Raw genomic sequence first — 18,560 nt, 5'->3', positions numbered from 1 at the left:
ATCATGACCTGAGCTGAAGTCAGGCACTTAGCCTACTGAGCCACCCAGCCTAAATGCCAGTTGTTGTTTTTTTTTAAGATTTTATTTATTTATCCATGAAAGACACACAGAGAGAGAGGCAGAGACACGGGCAGAGGGAGAAGCAGGCTCCCTGAAGGGAGCCCAATGTGGGACCCGATCCTGGGACCCCGGGATCATGCCCTGAGCCAAAGACGGAAGCTCAACCGCTGAGCCACCCAGGCGTCCCAAATGCCGGTTATTCTTAACGAAACTGGGGATTGGTGGGTGAAGAGGCAGGTCACTCAAGCAGGCTGAGCCTGGGGTATGTACCGGCTGGAAGACTGGAGGCTGGGGGGCAGGAGGTCCATCTATTGACTGAGGACTGGTGATGGGCCCCAGGTAACCCTCGCAGACTCTGAGGTGCAGAGAGATGAAGTTTCCAGGAGGCAGCATGGAAATGAATTGGGTGATTGTTCTTGGTGAGAGGAGCAGGCTGGGGGTGGAGTGGGTGGAGGGAAGGGGCTTATCAGAGGACCTTGTGGGGAAGCAAAGATGGTTGAGTCCACAGGAGGGGCTATTTGGGGCTTCCAGCCTTGGAGCAGAGGACATAGAAGTTTAAGGAATGCAGAATATGGCATAGGGAAGGCTACCTGTTAGTGACAGAGGTGCCTCAGAGCTAACTCTGAGAAGCCAGTGTTTCCCTGTCTGACCCTTCCTTGGGAAGGGCTAACAGCCTCTCTTGGAGATTGTCTTGTTGCCTGTTGACAAGACTCCACACTCCAGGGGCTCTTGCACCCCACTCCATGGCTCACTTCAGGGCTCAGGAGTCCAGAACAAAAGGCTCCAGCCCCTTTGGAGGTGCGGGTGGGTGATCAGGTGGAGAGCAGAAAAACTGCAGCAAGGAGCTCTCTAACAGGCTCCCAGGGGTCAGGGAAGGGGGCACAGGGATGTATGTGGCAGGGTTTCAAGCACCTGGGAAGCCCACACAGAAGAAGACTAAGGAAGGTCCCACTTGCTTTCCAGGGAGACTTTACCTTCCTTCACTCTGGAGCCAGGCAGCCTCCCGGGGAGGTGGTATACCCCGGGAGGTGGAGATCCCAAAGGCCAAGCTCTTTCCCATCCTTTCCTTCTCAGCTTTGCCAGACCCCAGAGTATATTTTGCCCAGGGTCACCTGGGAGGTGGGAGAGGGGCTGGCCCTTGCTGGGTCTGAGTAGCTGGGTGGGGATTCTTTTGTTGGAACTGTCGCCAGCTCTGGTTTTGGAAATGGTCTCAGCACAGGGAGCAGATCCCTGCTCTCCCAGGCAACTGCAGTTATACGAAATTCACATACCTTCAGCGTTTTGTTTTGTTTTGTTTTGTTTTTTAAGATTTTATTTATTTATTCATCAGAGAGAGAGAGAGAGAGAGAGAGAGAGAGACAGGCAGAGACACAGGCAGAGGGAGAAGCAGGCAGGGAGCCTGATGTGGGACTTGATCCCAGGACTCTAGGATCACGCCCTGGGCTGAAGGCAGGTGCTAAACCACTGAGCCACCCAGGGATCCCCAACCTTCAGCCTTAATTAGCAATCTTGCAGTGGCTGCAACCCCACCCTTCCACTCTGGACCAGCAGTGGGATCTGGACAGTGAGGAAGGAAGGAAGGACTGGGCAGGTTGCATACCAAAGATGAAGAACGACAGCAAGTCTCACCTCCATAAGCCTGTTATCCTTTCAGACTCTTCCTTCCCCTATTTTATCTCATGCACACTTTTTTTTTCTTTAAGATTCTAATTTTAAGTAATCTCTACACCCAGTGTGAGGCTCAAACTCACAACCCGAAATCAAGAGTCACATGCTCTATGGCCTAAGGTGCCCCCTCCTTAAAATGCCTCCACTATTTTAAGTTTTATTCAATAAAATTAAACAATTTTACTTCGACAAGTAAAGGGGGACCTACTGCATAGCCAGCCCTGCTCAGCCTGGCAGCATCAGACAGGGCTCAGGTATGGACTAAGAGACTTGGCAACCCCATTCCCATAAGTGGAGCAAGCTTTTGGGGTGGGGCTCCCAGGTGGTTCTGCAAACACTCTGCTTTGCAGAACATGCCCGTCAGAGAGCCCAGGCTGATGTGCCACAGGGGCTCTCCAGGCAGGCCAGGTAGGTGGCCCCCAGTGCTGGGCTTATCTTCCGAGGGCAGCTGCAAGCTGACGCTCCTTGCCTCTGCTCCTGCAGCGTGTCTAACAGCCTGTCTCTCCATGTGTGTGGCTGTGCGCATGTCTATGTGGTGTGTGCACACCTGTGTTTGGCCCCAGATGGGCACGAGGGCACAGGTTTGGTTGGAGCGGTGTTTATCTCTGTGGTTCCAGGCATGGCCTTCATCTTCTTTCTTCCTTCCCTCCCTCTGCTGCTGGCAAGGACAGCCCTGCGTACTTGTACTTGGCCTACTGATCCACTGCCCTCTTCTGAGGAGGGAAGATACTGCCTGTGTAGGGCCCGAGATATCCCTAGGCCTGGAATATTGTTCCTCTCTTCAAGAAAACTCCCACCTGCCTATCTGGCCCTCATTCTCCCATGTCTTTTGGGGCAAAGCTGTGTCAGGTGGCTTGGCAGAGGAAGTGGAAACATAACTGTTTCTGAGGCTGATGTGTGCTAACTCAGTGCTACCTCCTAGGCCTGGCTCTTAGCTTGTCTATAAAGGTTTATTAAGCATGTGGTTTACGGGTCTGGGCAGGGAAACAGGGATGTACATTTTTTGCCGACTTCTTCCCCTTGCTGAAAATAATAAGCTCGAGGAGTTGGTTGCCCCTGGGGCTGACATGTGACCTCTGCCCCAGGTCACTTCTGGTGGCACTGATTTAAAAAATATAGTCACAGGACTTTGGAAAACAGTTTGGAATTACCTAGTAAAACTAATCACATGGCATACCCTACTACAACAGAGAAATCCCACTCCTGGGAACATACCTAGAGAGATTCTTGCACACACAAACCAGAAGACACAGAATGTTTTAGAGTAGCCCCAAACTGGAAACAACCCAAATGTCCGTCAGCACTAGAATGGATAATTAACTTGTAGTATTTTCACACAATGGAATGCTATACAAGGAAAAAATTTGACCAAATTACAGCTCTACTTATTAACATGAATGAATCCTTAAAAACCATACAATGATAAGCCAAAGAAGGAAGACATAGAATATATTTAGAATAGGACTAATTATAGAAAGTTAAAAAAAAATACACACACACAAAAGGCGATCTAAACAATATTGCTTAGGGATATACATAGAGGTAGGAAACCATTAAAAAACGGTGTGAAGTGGGGAGAGGATTGTCATTAACTCAAGGATGGTGGCTCCTTTGGGGAGAATATGTCAGGGGCTTCTAAGGTACTTGGAATATTCATTGACCTGGGGGCTGGGTACACAGGAGTTTGTTTTATTATTGTTCTTTACACTGCATTTATGCATGTCACACACTCTTCTGTATAGATCATACATTTTACACAAGAGGGAAAAAAAAGGGTGGTGCGTGCTTAACTCTGCCTCTTTTCTCCATCCAATCCCCATTCTTGTCCTCAGCTGCCAGAGGAGGGGCCAGGGTCCCTCAGTGCAGTTCTTCTCTGTTTCTGAGTGGGTCAGAGGAATATGGGGGTGAGGGCCTCCTGTCCACAGCTGGGCCCTGGCTACTCCAGGGTGAGAAGGCCTGGGGAAAGCAGGGCCAGGCGAGGCCGGCTGGCTCTGCTCTTTGTGCCAACTCTGGGGATTAGGCCAGGGCTCTGGCCCACCTGTTGTTTCACTCATTCAGCATGAACATAGCCATGGAGCACTTACTGTGAGCACTGGGTGCTGCTGGGAGGGTTCAGATGAGTGAGAAATGGTCTTTGACCTCAAAATCTTACAGTATACTCAGGCAATCATATACACAAATAATACGGTACCAGAAAAGTGTGAGCTAAGTATCACATGACTGCTTATCCACTCTTTCAATAAACATTTGTTGCACACCTATTACGTACCTATTATTAGCTGCTGGATGGTGAATATAGGCAGTTGCATCACGATCCTGGCCCTTAAGTTCTTAGCCTAATGCAAAGGAACATTCAAACCCTGAACTGAGACTTCGGGGATGAGGAAAACAAGAGCAAGGTGAAGGACATCTTTTGCAGAGGGACTAGCTGGGAAAAGGCACAGAGGTAAGGAACAACACCCGAGGAGTATTTGCTACCAAAACGCAAGGACTCAGCAGGGATGGGGAGAAGCAGCTTGAGGGGACAGCAGAGGTATCAGAGTCCTATTTGCCTTGTAAAACCTTAGATTTTTATAGGTGCTAAGATCCACTAAAGGATTTGGCGGGAGCTGGATAGTTCACTCTGGCTCATGTTAGAGGAAGGGTTGAGGGATATGGATTGGAGGAAGGCAGACAAATTGTCAGGTTGCTGTGGATCCAAAAATAGGTTATTTCTGTCTGATGGGTGGTGGGTGTAGGAGACACCAGCTCCCTGCAGAGCCACCAGGTGGAGCAGAGTGAAAAGAGGGCTCCAGTCCAGAATGAGTGTAGCTCTGGGCTCCTGGTACCAAGGTGCACTAGGTGTGGGCAGAGGCCAGCAAGGAATGTGAATGGGACTCTGCACCTTTTGATCCCAGGATTGCTAAATGCTGGCTTGTGGACAGGACTGGCCCGAGGAATTGAGGAAAACACAGGCATGTAATGAGCGGTTTATAAGTTAAATGTATGCATACGGAAGAACTATCCTTAGAAGTGTTTGCAGTTAAATCAATAAAGAAGCACATCACTTAGAGGTATAAAGTGCACTGCCAAAAAAAATCTCTTAAAGATTCAAGAGTGGTCTCATCCTGGGAGGAGAAGGGCTGGGCAGGGGGCGTGGGGGAAGGGGAGATATGAAAATAAAATAAACATGTTAAACTATCATATTTTAAAACTCATAAGCATAAAACATATACAAAATTTTCAAAATAAGAAAAGCAGCGCTGGCTCTTGTTCTGAGTTTCCGTTTCTCCTTTTTTAAATGGCTGAAAGTGGCTTTTTTTTTTTTTAACAAAACGATACAAGATAGAGGATCGCAAGCTTCTCCCTCGCTCCCTCCTGTCCTCATTTGGCAAAACTAAACCAAAACAAACAAAGACAATGAGCCCAGCGTACCCTGAAATCTGAGACCGGGAGCCGGTGGTCCCGAGCTCCCCGCCTATTCGGAGCAGCGACTCTGCGCGCCTGCAACCCCGCGAGCGGCCGGCGGAGGTCAGGCGAGTTCCACGCAGGCCCCGCGGAACCGCGCCCGAGACCCAGCCCGAGTCCCCGCGGCGCCCTGCCCCGCGCGGTCCCTCGGCCGCAGGGAGCTCACCCGGCCTGCCCTCCCCGGGGGTCGCGACGGGCGGCCACGTGGGATCTGGGTCCCGGCTCTGCCGGCGGGGGGCGGGGCAGGCTGGGCGGCGGCAGCCAAATAAAAAGAGGGTTTCCCGACCCCACCTCCCACGCCGCGTTGGCACCGCTCTGGCTCCGCCTCGCGTCTGGGCACGGCGGGCTCTGCTCTGGGTTGTGTCCCTGGGCCACTCACCTAATCTGTCTCCTGGAAGGTGGCCCTGCACGGCATCGTCTCCCGCACCCGGCTGTGGCGAAGACCAAGCAGCTAATATATCAAATCCAGGCTTGCAAGTGCTACACAGGTAAGACTTGTTATTACCAGATGAGACTAGAATTAGGATTCAGGTCTCTGGGGGAAGTGCCCTCTATAGGTCCCAGGTCAGTTATTCTAAAGCGTTGCCCCCTGGGGGTGTGATTAGGTCTGCGGTTGATCAAGGAATCTGCATTGGCATTTTATGGGTTGCCAAATTCTGATAGTGTGCCCAGGGACACACTTGGAGAACCATTCATTCTCAGCTTCTGTAGCCATGGCACAGGGCAAACAGCAGGAAAACAGTGAATGGGATGGCAGTCAACAGGGGGGCTGGGCTGATAGTGGAACCTGCCTACAATTGCAGTGGAGTTAGAAGCAGCCCCAGGAAGCACTCGTGCTGGCAGCTGGCGCTGTCGTTAGAGTGCATGTAAACCCAAAACTCCAAGAACCAAAGTAGAGTGCCCTTTCCTCTTCCATTCATGACTCAGGCTATACTCTTATATTTCTGGGGTTTTTATTTTAAAATGTTCCTTTTCTATTTCACATACATAGCATCAGGAGAACAATCACAGTCTCCTGGAGTTGGTGGCAGGGCTCTGTAACCCACATTGATTGGAGGAAACACTCCAATCTGTCACATTCTGAAGGTCTCCAAGCTGCTTGTTCCAGCTACACTTTAAACCCAGCAAGATCATTGTTTTGGCCACATTTATCTCCACCATAGCAGGGGACAGGGTGGGGAAGTAAAGGGACAAACCCTGGGTTTCCCCCACAGCAGAGAACTGGGCTGGGATTGGTAAGGAGAGAACTCCCACCTGTCTCAAGCATCAGGCTGGAATAGCACTTGGCTACAGGCCAGGACCAAAAGTCAGAAAGGCACCCCTGGGCTGAGAGCCAAGAAAACCAGTTCTTTTAGGGAATTTAGATACATTGGAACAACCCTAACCCATTCCACTCTTGACTGTGCAGTGGGGCTCCAGGCTGGCATTCTCATTTCTGCTGATCTGGATCCTAGCTCCAGTTCCAACCTTGGGAAAATCAAATTGTCTTGGTCTTGTAAGAGTTTGTTTTATTTATGTGAGAGGGTGTGTAAGCAGGTGGAGGAGCAGAGGGTGGGGGGAAAGGAGGGAAAGAATCTAGAGCAGGGCTCCACTGAGCATGGAGCCCAATCGCATGACCCTGAGCTGAAACCAAGAGTTGGATGCTTAACTGACTGAACCACCCAGGCGCCCCTGTATTGGTCTTTTTTAAAAACCATGGGGACGGTGTCCAGAAATGTGTAAACTTTCTTCTAGCTCTAAGACTCTTAACTCTCTGGGCTCCCTCTTTCCTTTAAAAAAACACTGGGAGATGTGGGAGAGTTTGAAACCTCTTCTCTCCTAAAGACAGATGCTATCTCTTTGTCTGGCATCACCAATGAGCTGGCAGGAGGGCAGGAGTAGGACCTGGACAAGCCATTCTCCAAAGACACATGGCTAGTGCCAGATAGGAGGCAGTAGCAGGTAGATTGCTTCTCCCCCCAAAAACACCAGTTTGGAAGCAGATAGATTTGCTTCCTAATGTTTAATACAAAACGGCAGCAGCCACCGAGCTGTCATAACAAAACTAGCCATAGGGCATCCAGAGAAATGTACACGGGCAGCCTTGGCTGGAGTGGAGCTGCCAACCAGGCCAGCTGCCCAGTCAGCTGTAGGCTGTCATCTAGCCAGGACTGGATGGTGGTGGTGGCAGGGCAGTGCTGAAGGGCTCAGAGCTGCTGCCAAGGAGGCTGGCCTGGCCCCGAGCCGATCCCTCACAAGCACAGACCTCTGCCTCTGGGTCGCATAGGTGTTCTGAGGTGCCTATCCCTGCAGCTCCACCCCCACGTGGTAGGGTTTCAGTTCTCACAAATGAAGCCCTGGGGGAATGAGAGAACGGCTGCTGAGTGGGTGCATGCTCTTAAGCTATTGGGAGCTCATGCCTCTAGAAATCAGCAGAAACAAAGGCTAGGTTTGGGTTTTTTTTTTTCTTCCCCCTAGAAAAAAGAGGCTACCAGGTTCAAATACATGTAGAGGGGCAGTGCTTCTGATGTACTGGGCTCCCTGCCAGAGACATAGCCAAAAAAAAAAAAAAAAGGTGGCTGCCTGCCAGCCACTAGTGCTCACCCAGGGAAGTGGAGTGCTCAGGAGTTAGAGTCACAAAGCCTTCCCAGCAAGCCCCAGAAAAGCCAGTATGGTTCTTGCTGAGTCCATTTGTTTTTTTAGATTGTATTTATTTATTCATGAGAGATACAGAGAGAGAGGCAGAGACACTGGCAGAGGAAGAAGCAGGCTACTCACAGGGTGCCCGATGTGGGACTCGATCCCGGGAGTCCGGGATCATGCCCTGAGCTGAAAGCAGATACTCGCTCAACTGTTGAGCCACCCAGGCATCCCTTGCTGAGTTCATCTGAACCCATGGAACACTTTTCAGGTAGGCCCTCCACGCACCACAACTCCCATTAATGTCCTACAGTATCTTCAGACCAGAAGTTGTGACTGGAAGTGTTGCTCCCTTTCCCCCAGGCCCGCCTTCAACTTGCAGCATCTCGGGGGGCAGGCTCTGAGGCCCACAGCACTTGCCAGCCGTAGTAGAGACCTCAACCTCATGCAGAGGCCAAGGGCTGACACAAGTGCAGCTGGGCAGCAGAAGGGCTGCTGTATCTCTACTCCCAAAGAAAGGCCTCTAGGTGCTGAGAAAGGGGGTGAAAGGTCCTGGGGTTAGTGGAAGTCTGCGTTGAAGGCCCTGCCGATGACCAGTCGCCTCACCTCACTGGTCCCAGCCCCAATCTCATACAGCTTGGCATCTCGCAGAAAGCGGCCCATGGGAAAGTCGTTGATGTAGCCATTGGCACCTGCAGCCAGGGTTTGGGCAGAGAAGAAAGGGCAACAGGAGGTGATGGGCAGTGAGGAAAGCCAACAGAAAGCCAAGTGTACAGGAACAGGCCAGAGGGGGAGAGACTGATGAGAGAGATGCAGCAAATAGTGGCGAGAGGGGAGGCTGTGGGAGCAGAGACAAGGAGCTGGAGGGCCACTCAGAGAGCTGAGGACACCAGGCAGAGATGGAGACAGCCACTGGCAGACCCGGGAAGGAGGACAAGAAGATACTGCATTGAGCTCACTGGATGCCAGGCCCAGGAAGGTTTAGGTAATCAGCATAATTTACAAAGCCAGTTGGTGGTTGGGCTGGGGCTCAAACCTAGGCCTCCTGGCTCAAGTCTGTGCTCTTGACCTCTGTGCAGCGCTGACACGAGGCTGTCCCACCATCCCTCCTTCCCCGTCTCCCAGTGTTCACAGGACCGGGCAGGCAGTGTGAGAGGGAGGCACCACTGAAGGCAGGAGCAGCTTCCTGCCTCGTGGCTTCCAGCGCTTTTCTCATTTGCTTTAACATGTCCTGCTAGTAGCTGGGGAGAAGGAGCCTGAAGGTGCCAGCCCTGCTGCAGTGAGCAGAGGCAGAGAGAGGAGGGAAGAGGAAACCGCCCGTGCTGGGAGCAGGGAGTGGGGCCACTCACCGAAGCACTGAATGCCATCCAGGGCAACCCGTGTGGCGCACTCAGCTGAGTAAAGAATCACCCCCGCGCAGTCCTGTGGGAGGGGGCTCTGGGTCAGCCAGGGCCCCGCCGGCACCGCGCGGGCAGGGAGTCCCAACGGCTGGCCTTTACCTTGGCAGTGCAGTGGCCTTGATCACAGGCCTTGGCGACGTTGTAGACATACTGCCGGCACGCCATGAGGCGGGTGTACATGTCGGCCATCTTCCCCTGCATCAGCTGGGTGCGAGGGGAGGTCACAAGTCAACATGCTGGAGCCACATTCCTCTCAGACACTCCCCCTGGTCACCAAAAGCTGGTTAGCGCTAGCAACCTGCTAGCCAGGCCCGGTGATGCGGGGCACGGAGAGGGGACTGGACTTGCCCAGAGTGCCCTCGTGACTAGAACACTGCTCCCTTCCCCGGTGCCTGCCCACAACCTGTGCGCCTTGCCATTCAACCTTGCAACGTCTAGTGCCTTCGCGTGTCGGGAGCGAGCCGCCATGTGATCGCCTTCCCGCTAAATCCCAAAGCCAGGTGGCATGCCGAGGAAGCCCACGTGCCCAGGCATTCAGACTCATTTTGGTGGCAAAAGATGTTAAATACCTGGCTTGTTTGTTAAAGAACATTTGAACCCGATGAAAAAGTCCATTTCAGCCAAAGATTTCGACTCACCTGGAAGTGGCCGATCTTCTGGCCAAAGGCTTCCCTTGTGTGTAGGTAGGGAATGGTGTGGTCGAGGACGGCCTGCATGAGCCTGCCAGGGAAGAGAAAGGCACTGTACCCGCATTGCCAGCTGGGGTGGCAAAATGCCAGTGTGGGAAGGCTTGGGGGCATACAGCTTGGCATGGCAAGGAACAGGGTCCCGGGGAACAGAAAGGGAACATGAGGACTCTTGTCACCCCTGCTCGGTCGCTGCACTGACTGCCCAGGACTTGTGCCCCTTTCCCTGACATCAGATGTAGTGGCAGGACTCCTGTGCAGACAGGTCTTAGAGCTTGGGTGCCCTGCTTCATCCTGAGTAATCAAGCCCTATTGCTCCTCAGGCCTTTTGGCTAATAATATTTCCCTTCATTGTGAAGGACGTACATTTGAGAGGAGGTTTGTTCATTTTGTCTCCAAGAAAGAAGGTACAGCTCCCAGGAAGTAGTTCCCATTGGCCCCCAAGGGGAAGGCTGTAGATGGCACCACCTGCCAAGGACACCAAACACCCAGCTCCCCCCAAGCCTCACACTCACCCAAGGGGCCCACCAGACAGCACGAGCCGTTCCAGGTCCAGCCCACTCATCAGCACGTAGACGCCCTTACTTAGATGGCCCAGGATGTTGGCAGCTGCCAGGAAAAGCACCAGTCAGGGGGAAGAGGGCTGGTCACAGCCTCCTTACTTTAAAAAAATTTATATATATATATATATATATATATATATATATATATATATATATATATTTAAGATTTTATTTACTTGACAGAGAAAGAGAGAGCACGAGTGAGCATGTGCAAGAGCACAACCAGGGAGAACAGTAGGCAGAGGGAGAGGGAGAAGCAGGCTCCCCACAGAGCGGAGAGCCCGATGCAGGGCTCCATCCCAGGATCCCAGAATCATGACCTGAGCTGAAGGTGAAGGATTAACTGACTGAGCCACCCAGGTGCTCACTCATTTTTATAAAAGCTGCCAAAAAAAAAAAAAAGCTGCCAGGTTTGATACCGTGGCTTTCACACAGGCACTAAAATGTCACCTGACCTCTGACCTCCAACCAGGGTTCTGAGTGAGAGAAAAGGATGGAATTTACTACTTACAGTCACAATTAGAGCTTGCTAGGGGGCGCTTAGGGGGCTCAGGCGGTTAAATGTCTGTCTTTGGCTCAGGTCATGATCTCCGGGTCCTGCTATCCGGAGCAGTGTTGGGTCAGGCTCCCTGTTCAGGGGGAGAGTCTGAGTCTGCCCCTCCCCGCTCATGCTCGAGCTCTTTCTCTCAAATAAATGTTCCCTTTCTCTTCCTCGACTGCTTTGGATGGGAAAGAAAAGCTAATTTGGGGGCAGCCTGGGTGGCTCAGCGGTGTGGTGCTGCCTTCAGCCCAGGACCTGATCCTGGAGACCCAGGATCGAGTCCCATGTCAGGCTCCCCACATGGAGCCTGCTTCTCCCTCTGCCTGTGTCTCTGCCTCTCTCTCTCAATCTCATGAATAAATAAATAAAATCTTAAAAAAAAAAAAAAAAAAAGCTAATTTGGTCTAGAAGCCATACAACCCCTCCCTAGTTCTTTTTACCCAAGCCCTTAAAAGAGACAGAGAAGTACTATTCCCCAGGCTGGATCTGCTCTCTGCTCCAATCTCACTGGCCCCCACCCCTGACAAGAGTGGTCTGTGGAACAGTCTTTGTCTAAGAGATGAGTCATTCAGTGCTACTTACAGAATCTGCTGAGCACCTCCCCACCCGGAAGCCAGGGCACTGGATGGCCTTGGGAGGTGTGAGCAGGAAATTCAGGACAGCATGGACCACTGACCTGCCTAACAATGGCGGTTGTTTCCTGATAACAAGGATCCACACTGATCCCACCCCCTGCAGTCCCACCCCCTGCAGATGTTCCTTGTAACCAAAGCATACTGTTCTGGGGTCCTGGGTCATGGGAGAGGGAAGGTCTACGGCTGAAGCACAGAGCAAACCTAGCTGGTCATCAAATCTATGCCCTTTGTCTAATTGCAAAAATACTCAAATTGAATTGCCTTGTCTTCACTGAATCTGGCTTCCATCAGTTTATCTGAGTGGTTGTTTTGCATCATTAATGAATATCTCACGTGGGCTATCCAGGGAAACGCAGAAACAAGGAAGTCTGGAGGACATTAGAGGGTGAGGGCACATCTTACCCATCTATTCCAGATACTGGCATACTACCCCAGGCATGGTGTATCAGTCACATAGGAAATAGCACCCTTCGTGACAGCCGCAGTCAGGCACACAGCTCTGGCCAGAAGGACAGCTGCTCAGCAGCCCGAGGCCCACATACAGGGGCCAGTAGGCAACGGTGGTGGAGGGAAGCCCACCGTCTAGACGCATGTCATCGTAAGCTAACAATGGTGAGCTTCTCTTGCCCAGAGATAGGCCTTGTCAGCTTATGAAGGGGTCAGACAGGGGCTTGCTCGTTCTCAGAGACTCACCAGGAACCTTGCAGTCTTCAAAGATTAGCTCACAGGTGTTAGAGCCCCTCATCCCCAGTTTGTCCAGCTTCTTGGAGGTGCTAAAGCCAGGCATATTCTTTACAGGGAAAAAAGGGGACCCTGATTACAGACCAGTCTCCAAAGGGGGCTGGTAAAACACAGACCCTTGGGAAACACCCACCTTCCCATCCAGTCCCTGAATTTGCACAATACACTGTGTACTACTCCCAGGGCCCCCACTCTGTATGACCACTCCACTCCTGGAAACTCTAGCCCTAACCCTCCACTCTCCTCTGCCACTAAGTGTGATCTCCCCATTTCTCACGGGAGCAGTTCTTTCTCAGTGAAATCATCCTCCAGTCTTGGTTAGGCCCCTCTCTCCACAGAGGGTATTATAAACCTATATGACATTTGTTCTTAGAATTCTCTCCCAACTGGGATGCCTGAGTGGCAAAGGAGTTGAGTGTCTGCCTTAGGCGCAGGTCATGATCCTGGAGTCCAGGGATCGAGTCTCATATCAGGCTCCCTGCATGGAGTCTGTTTCTCCCTCTGCCTATGTCTCTGCCTCTCTCTGTATCTCTCATGAATAAACAAAATCTTAAAAAAAAAAAAAAAAAAAAAAAAAGAATTCTCTCCCAACTGCCCCAACCCCATGATTCCAAGCCCTCACACCTCACAGTCCTGAGGCAGATGGCTCCTCCTCCATCACCCTCACCAAGCCCTATCTGTCCCATAGCTCCCTATAGGGTTTTACTCACTTGTTCCCTCATGCCTCACTCTCCTATTCCACTTTCTCTCTACCAAATAATTTGCTCCATTTTCTCCTGTTCTTCAAAACAAAAAATCAATTGTCCACCTCTTCATTCCAACTCCTGCTCTATCTCCCCCTGCTTTGCTGAGGTCTTCATCCACCACCCCCAGCCCTCGGCATCCCTACTCACAGGCGGTTTCCACAGCCGCTCTCCCTAAGGCCACTAATGACATCTCAGTTTTCAAATCTGGTTGCCTCCTTCTTGCCCGCATCTCCCTGGACCTCTGTGTGGCTCCACCATCCTCAGACCCGACTCATCCTTCTTGGGCTCCAATTAGGCCACCCTCCTTTCAGTCAGCTTCTCTACCTCACCCCTACCTCTGGGAACCTTGTCAGAACACACACTTGATTGTGTCTGCAACCAGCTGAGGAGAGCCGTCTCTGGTACTGGCGTCAGGAGACAGAAGCCTCCCCCCGGGCACTGCCCTCCACTCACCTTCTCCACAATAAAGGCTGTGATGCCACGAGAGGCTGGCACAACAGCCAGATCTGTCTTAGCATAGATGATAAGGATGTCAGCATCAGGGCCATTAGTAATCCAAAACTTGTTTCCATTTAGGATGTAGTAATCACCTAAGGACAAGAAGTTGGCTACTTGGTCAAGCCAGGTTGGCCTGTCTCAACCAGTCAATTCACGGATCTGCTGCTGAGCAGGAGGCTGCCCAGTGGGGCAACAGCTCTGGAAACTCAGCAGAGACCACCCCCACTGATTGCTCCCTCATCCTGAGATCTGTCCTTTTGTCCATTTCAGCTCCCAATCCAGAAGCTCCCAAGTCGCGAGAGGAACCTTACCTTTCTTCTCTGCTTTCAGTTTCATAGAGACAACATCAGAGCCAGCATTGGGCTCACTCATGGCCAGGGCTCCGATGTACTCACCGCTGATCAGCTGCAAGGGAAACCGCAAGGGCTGGTTATGACTTCAGAAGTGCCCTACGGGAGCTCACTGACCTTGCTTCTCACCTGTTCACATGACATCCCTTCAAACTTGTCTCAGACCGGGTATTGGTCAAGTCCTGGAACAGAAGCCCACTATCTGTGAGGCTGAAAGTATCTCTCCTTTCCCATTTCCTTTGCAAGGGAAGCAAGTCCTCATCTTTCATTTTTTTTTTTTTTTTAAAGATTTTATTTATTTATTCATGAGAGAGAGAGAGAGGCAGAGACACAGGCAGAGGGAGAAGCAGGCTCCATGCGGGGAGCCCGACGCAGAACTCGATCCCAGGTCTCCAGGATCAGGCCCTGGGCTGAAGGCGGCGCTAAACTGCTGAGCCACCAAGGCTGCCCTGACTGAATTATTTTAAAGCAAATCCTTGACCCTTCCTAGCCTTATCTGGTTGAGGGCAGCATGCCATAGAAAGCAAGTCTAACCAGTCCTTCCCAACCTGGGAGACCGCCTCAGGATTGCTGGTTGCCCTGACACTGGCGTGTTTCTCCCTTGATATTTCCTCACCTTGGGGAGGTACTTTTCCTTCTGGGCCTCATTTCCATTGCGCACAATTTGGTTAAGGCAGAGGTTGGAGTGAGCACCATAGCTGAGCCCCACTGCTGCAGAAACTCGGGAGATCTCCTCCATCACCAGCACTTGTTCCAAGTAGCCGAGGCCGGAGCCGCCGTACTGAGCTGGGAGTGGAAGTGGTGCAGCAGAGTGGAAAAGGCAGCCCAAATTAAATTGGGACATTCACAGCAATGTTTACTGGCAGCAAAGAAACCCCCTTGTAGCACCTATTCCAAGTTACCCCCTAGCATGGTCAATAGGCTGATGCCGTTGCTCTGTTTTCACAAGCTCACAGAACTGGCTTTGTGTGTTGCCTCTGGTCAGCTGAAGTGTGGTGCAGAAGTCATTGCAATGCCCGTGTTATCCGGGACAGATCTCTCACTGAAGACAAGAGAGCCTGAGCACCCACTGTTCAGAGAGCCACAGAAGTGCACAGGCAGATGAATAAATGAAAGAGGACCTGGGGTTAACCAAGAAGCACAAAGAGGGAGGGTCAGAGCCCTAAGGACAGAGACACCAAGCAAGGGATGCCAGGTGACTGAGGAAGGGGAGATTTTCATAGCATAGATGTTTGGACCTAACAAAGCAGGGCTAACAAATCAACATGTTGAACTCTTTAAGCTTATGTGATGTTGTATGTTGATAATGTCTTTAAAAAGTTTTTTTTTTTTTGTTTTTTTTTTTAAAGGCAAGGCCAGTAAGAGGGGACAGGAGTGCCACAGATAGTGAATTTCAGAGCTCCTCACCAATTAATGTGGCTTTTCCTTGTCAACAGACCCAAAATCAATGTCCTGGATCATTTACCCCCAGCCTTGCCTTTTGGGTAAATCCTGGTTAAGACTCCTTGTACACGGAATGTCTGGCTGACTCCATTGGCAACTCAATCTTGAGGTTATGAGTTCAAGCCCCATGATAGGTATGGAGATTAAAAAAAAAAAAAAAAAAAAACAATTTTGAAATCAAACAAGACTCTCCACATGTTTACCCTGACTGAAAAGTCAGGCTCATCTTAGGCTCTAAGGAAAGGTCAGCCCAACCCCTGCAACTCCAGGAAGGTAAGCCCACAGGTGGGTGACACTGGAAACAGCCACCAGGAAAACCAAGGGGAGACCGGAACTCACCAGAACTGGCTTTCTTTGGGGGCTCATAAACCCCCAAACACAGTGGAAGGAAGTCTGGTTTGGGGGTTCCCAGTGGTGCTTCCCCCTATCATTTTCCATCAAGATGGTCTAACTTTTTAAATCATTTCATTTTACCATGACTCTCGAATCAGCTCAGATCCGAGGAACTGTCTCCAAGTGGTGAGGGGAGACAGAAGAACACTCTGCCCCACCTCTATTCCAATACATGAATATGAGCTGAAGTAGCATGGGCTGTCCAGGCCTTGGCAGGCTGGACACACAAAGACCGAGAGCGCAAGCACAAGTGGCAGGGAGGGGGAGAGGGAGAAGCAGGCTCTCAGCTGAGCAGGGACCCTGGTGTGGGGCTTGACCCTGGGATCATGACCTGAGCCAAAAGCAGATGCTTAACTGAGCCACCCAGGCGCCGCCATAGACTTATTTCATTACTGGGCTCTGCAAGCCAGGCTGAGCCTCTCCTCCAGCGGCCAACATCCAAACCAAAGCCTACCAGCTCCCTGTCTTCTCCCCCTGGAAACAAGTATTGAGACCCATAGAAGACAATGGGCAGGCCCTGGGAGAGGGCCTATTAAACGCATCATCTGGCCACCTCACCTGGAGACTCACACAGGCATCACTCTCCCCCATATCACCATCTGCTCTCAAATGAGCTCCAGGGCTAGCTATGGGCAGAGGACATACCTGTCCTGAGTGGTCCTGCCTAGACGCTACTAGTAGGGCTAAACTGAGAGGAGATGGTGCAAGGCAGGTGCATGATAACGAAGTTTCTAACCTCCCCAAATCACCCAGGGTTGCTTATTAAACATGCAGAATTCAAGAGTCTAAGTGATTCTCACCAAGTGAACCACACTGCCCACAACCTTTGCCTTCTGGATGTGTACTCTTCTCTGGGCTGACAGTCAATGGGTGCTTTCTCGGGTCCAAGAGGTAGTCCTGAGTTTGAACACACTCCCCTCCTTTCCTGTTTCTTTTGGAAACAGTTCTCATTAGGGAAGGAAACTGTACTCACCAGGGGCAGTGATACCTAAGACACCCAGGTTTCCCAGCTGCTTCCAAAACTCCTGCCAACAGAAAGGAGTGAGTATAGTGAGCTCAGTGAGAAGGCAGCCAGTCACAGGTGTTTGGCACATCTGGAAGGAGAGCCAAATGCTTCTCGGAAAGGGGCTGCGCTGTTAGGGTGGCTTCATTTACCAGAAGACTGTGAGCTCTTCCAGGCAGCGGTATAGCTCCCAGCCCAGCCTAGCCAGGCCCCCAAACTGCCCCCTGGTCACTCGGCAGCCACCCCCCCACCCATCCCCCCGCATGGGCATCATGACTCACTCGAAGGTTCTTGAATTCATTGAAGTGATCAATCTCCTGGGCCTGGGGGGCTAGGTGCTCCTGAAGAAACTTAGCCATGGTCTGACGAAGCTAGAGGGAGAGAGGTGGACCGATGCCAAGGAAACAGTACCTTGCTGCCACTAAGAACAGCATTTCCACTCCTGAGGGCACATTCAGGAAAACAGGCCTTAAGTAACCCCACCAAACAGCACCAGATTGAAACTCATGGGCTGTACCAGTTGATACTTCCTTAGAAACTATCTTTCTTTTAAGGTCCTCAGTTTAGACAGCTTGAGTTTTTTTCAAAATGTCACTCCCGTACATAAAATCATTCCATGGCTTTTCTCTGTGCTTATAAGATAAGCTCCTTACTCAGGCCTATAAGGCCCTGTGTGAGCTGACCCTTACCAACTCTCCCGGCCTTCTCCACTACCTTTCTTCAACTCACTGTGCTCCAGCCATAGCCTCTTCAATTTTTGGCACATGCCAGGCTTTCTGCCCCTGAGACTTTGTGTTGCAAAGGGTTACTCAAAGAAACTCCTGGCAGAAGTCTGAGCTAGGATTTGACCTTTCCGTCCGAGGTGAGAGCCCTGTTTACTACTGCCTGCAACCCAAATGGATTTTGGAGCTTCTGGAGGCTCAAGGGAAGTCTGTGCCAGCAGCCAAGTGAACAGTCTCCCGTCTTCAGCTTCATCTCTTAATAAATAACCTTTCACGTTACTGCTCAACTTTGTGCTTTGGTGCAATGGGCTGAAGAACCATAGCAGATTACACTGCGCACCTCAAAGCCCCCGAAGTGTGTATCCGAGAAAGATTCCCGGGTGCTGATGCCTACCCAGGCTTGGGAACCAGAGTCTAGCCAGTGTTCAGGTGTAAGCGGGCCTCGGACTCGAGGTCTCTCCACCGCGTGCCGGTGGCCCTGCCGATCCTCCACCCAAGCACCATCGGCCTCCGGGGAGCCTTCGGTGCCTGACTCCGTATCTGAGCCGGCAGCTCGGCTTTGCGGTTCGCACGGCGCTGAGACGGGCGCGCGCTCCCCAGGCGGGGGGTCCGGGGCGACCCGCGGCCGCGCGGGGCTCCGCGGCCGGCCAGCAGGCCTCGGGCCCGGAAGGGCCTCGGCTCCCTACCTGCTTCTGCTCGGCGCTTAGCCCGTTGATCGCATCGTCCACGGGCAGGAGGGAGTGGGCCCGCCGGGACGTCAGGCTGCCGAGCGGCGCCCGCAGCCTCCAGCGCGCCGCGCGCCGTCCCAGGAGCCAAGCCGAAGTCGCCATCTCGGCCTCGCACGGGAGCGGCAGGGCCTGCGGCGGCGGCGGCGGCGGCGGCGGCGGCGGCGGCGGCGGCGCAGGCAACTGCCACCCGCGGCGACGACCCGCCCCGCGGGCTCCACCAATCCCGGCCGGCGCGGGCCCACCGGGCGGCGAGGGGGTGGGCCCCGGCAGCCTATCACCCTCCGCCGCCCGCGGGAGGCCGCGCTGCCTCGGCGCCA

General features: G+C 52.2%; 1 protein-coding gene across 2 annotated transcripts; it reads right to left on the bottom strand.

Moving 5' to 3' along the window:
• Positions 1-7,844: 7,844 nt before the first annotated feature.
• Positions 7,845-18,406, bottom strand: IVD (isovaleryl-CoA dehydrogenase). Of its 2 annotated transcripts, XM_072808794.1 has the most exons (12): positions 18,202-18,406; positions 17,075-17,164; positions 16,764-16,815; positions 14,571-14,740; positions 13,916-14,009; positions 13,560-13,696; positions 12,313-12,409; positions 10,396-10,489; positions 9,833-9,914; positions 9,294-9,398; positions 9,144-9,216; positions 7,845-8,486 (listed from the first exon to the last, which is right to left on the bottom strand). In XM_072808794.1, exons 1-12 carry the CDS (start codon positions 18,343-18,345, stop codon positions 8,353-8,355), a joined length of 1,272 nt encoding a protein of 423 aa, XP_072664895.1. In that variant the 5' UTR covers positions 18,346-18,406; the 3' UTR covers positions 7,845-8,352. The 2 variants fall into 2 exon arrangements, with proteins under 2 accessions (XP_072664895.1, XP_072664896.1); XM_072808795.1 differs by lacking the exons at positions 13,560-13,696; positions 13,916-14,009 and having other exon boundaries at positions 18,202-18,400.
• Positions 18,407-18,560: the final 154 nt, after the last annotated feature.

This window comes from Canis lupus, chromosome 32 (assembly GCF_048164855.1).
Source record: "Canis lupus baileyi chromosome 32, mCanLup2.hap1, whole genome shotgun sequence".
Taxonomy (NCBI): domain Eukaryota; kingdom Metazoa; phylum Chordata; class Mammalia; order Carnivora; family Canidae; genus Canis; species Canis lupus.
Note: the sequence above shows the minus strand (reverse complement) of the source record. Positions and strands in the feature narration are given on the sequence as shown.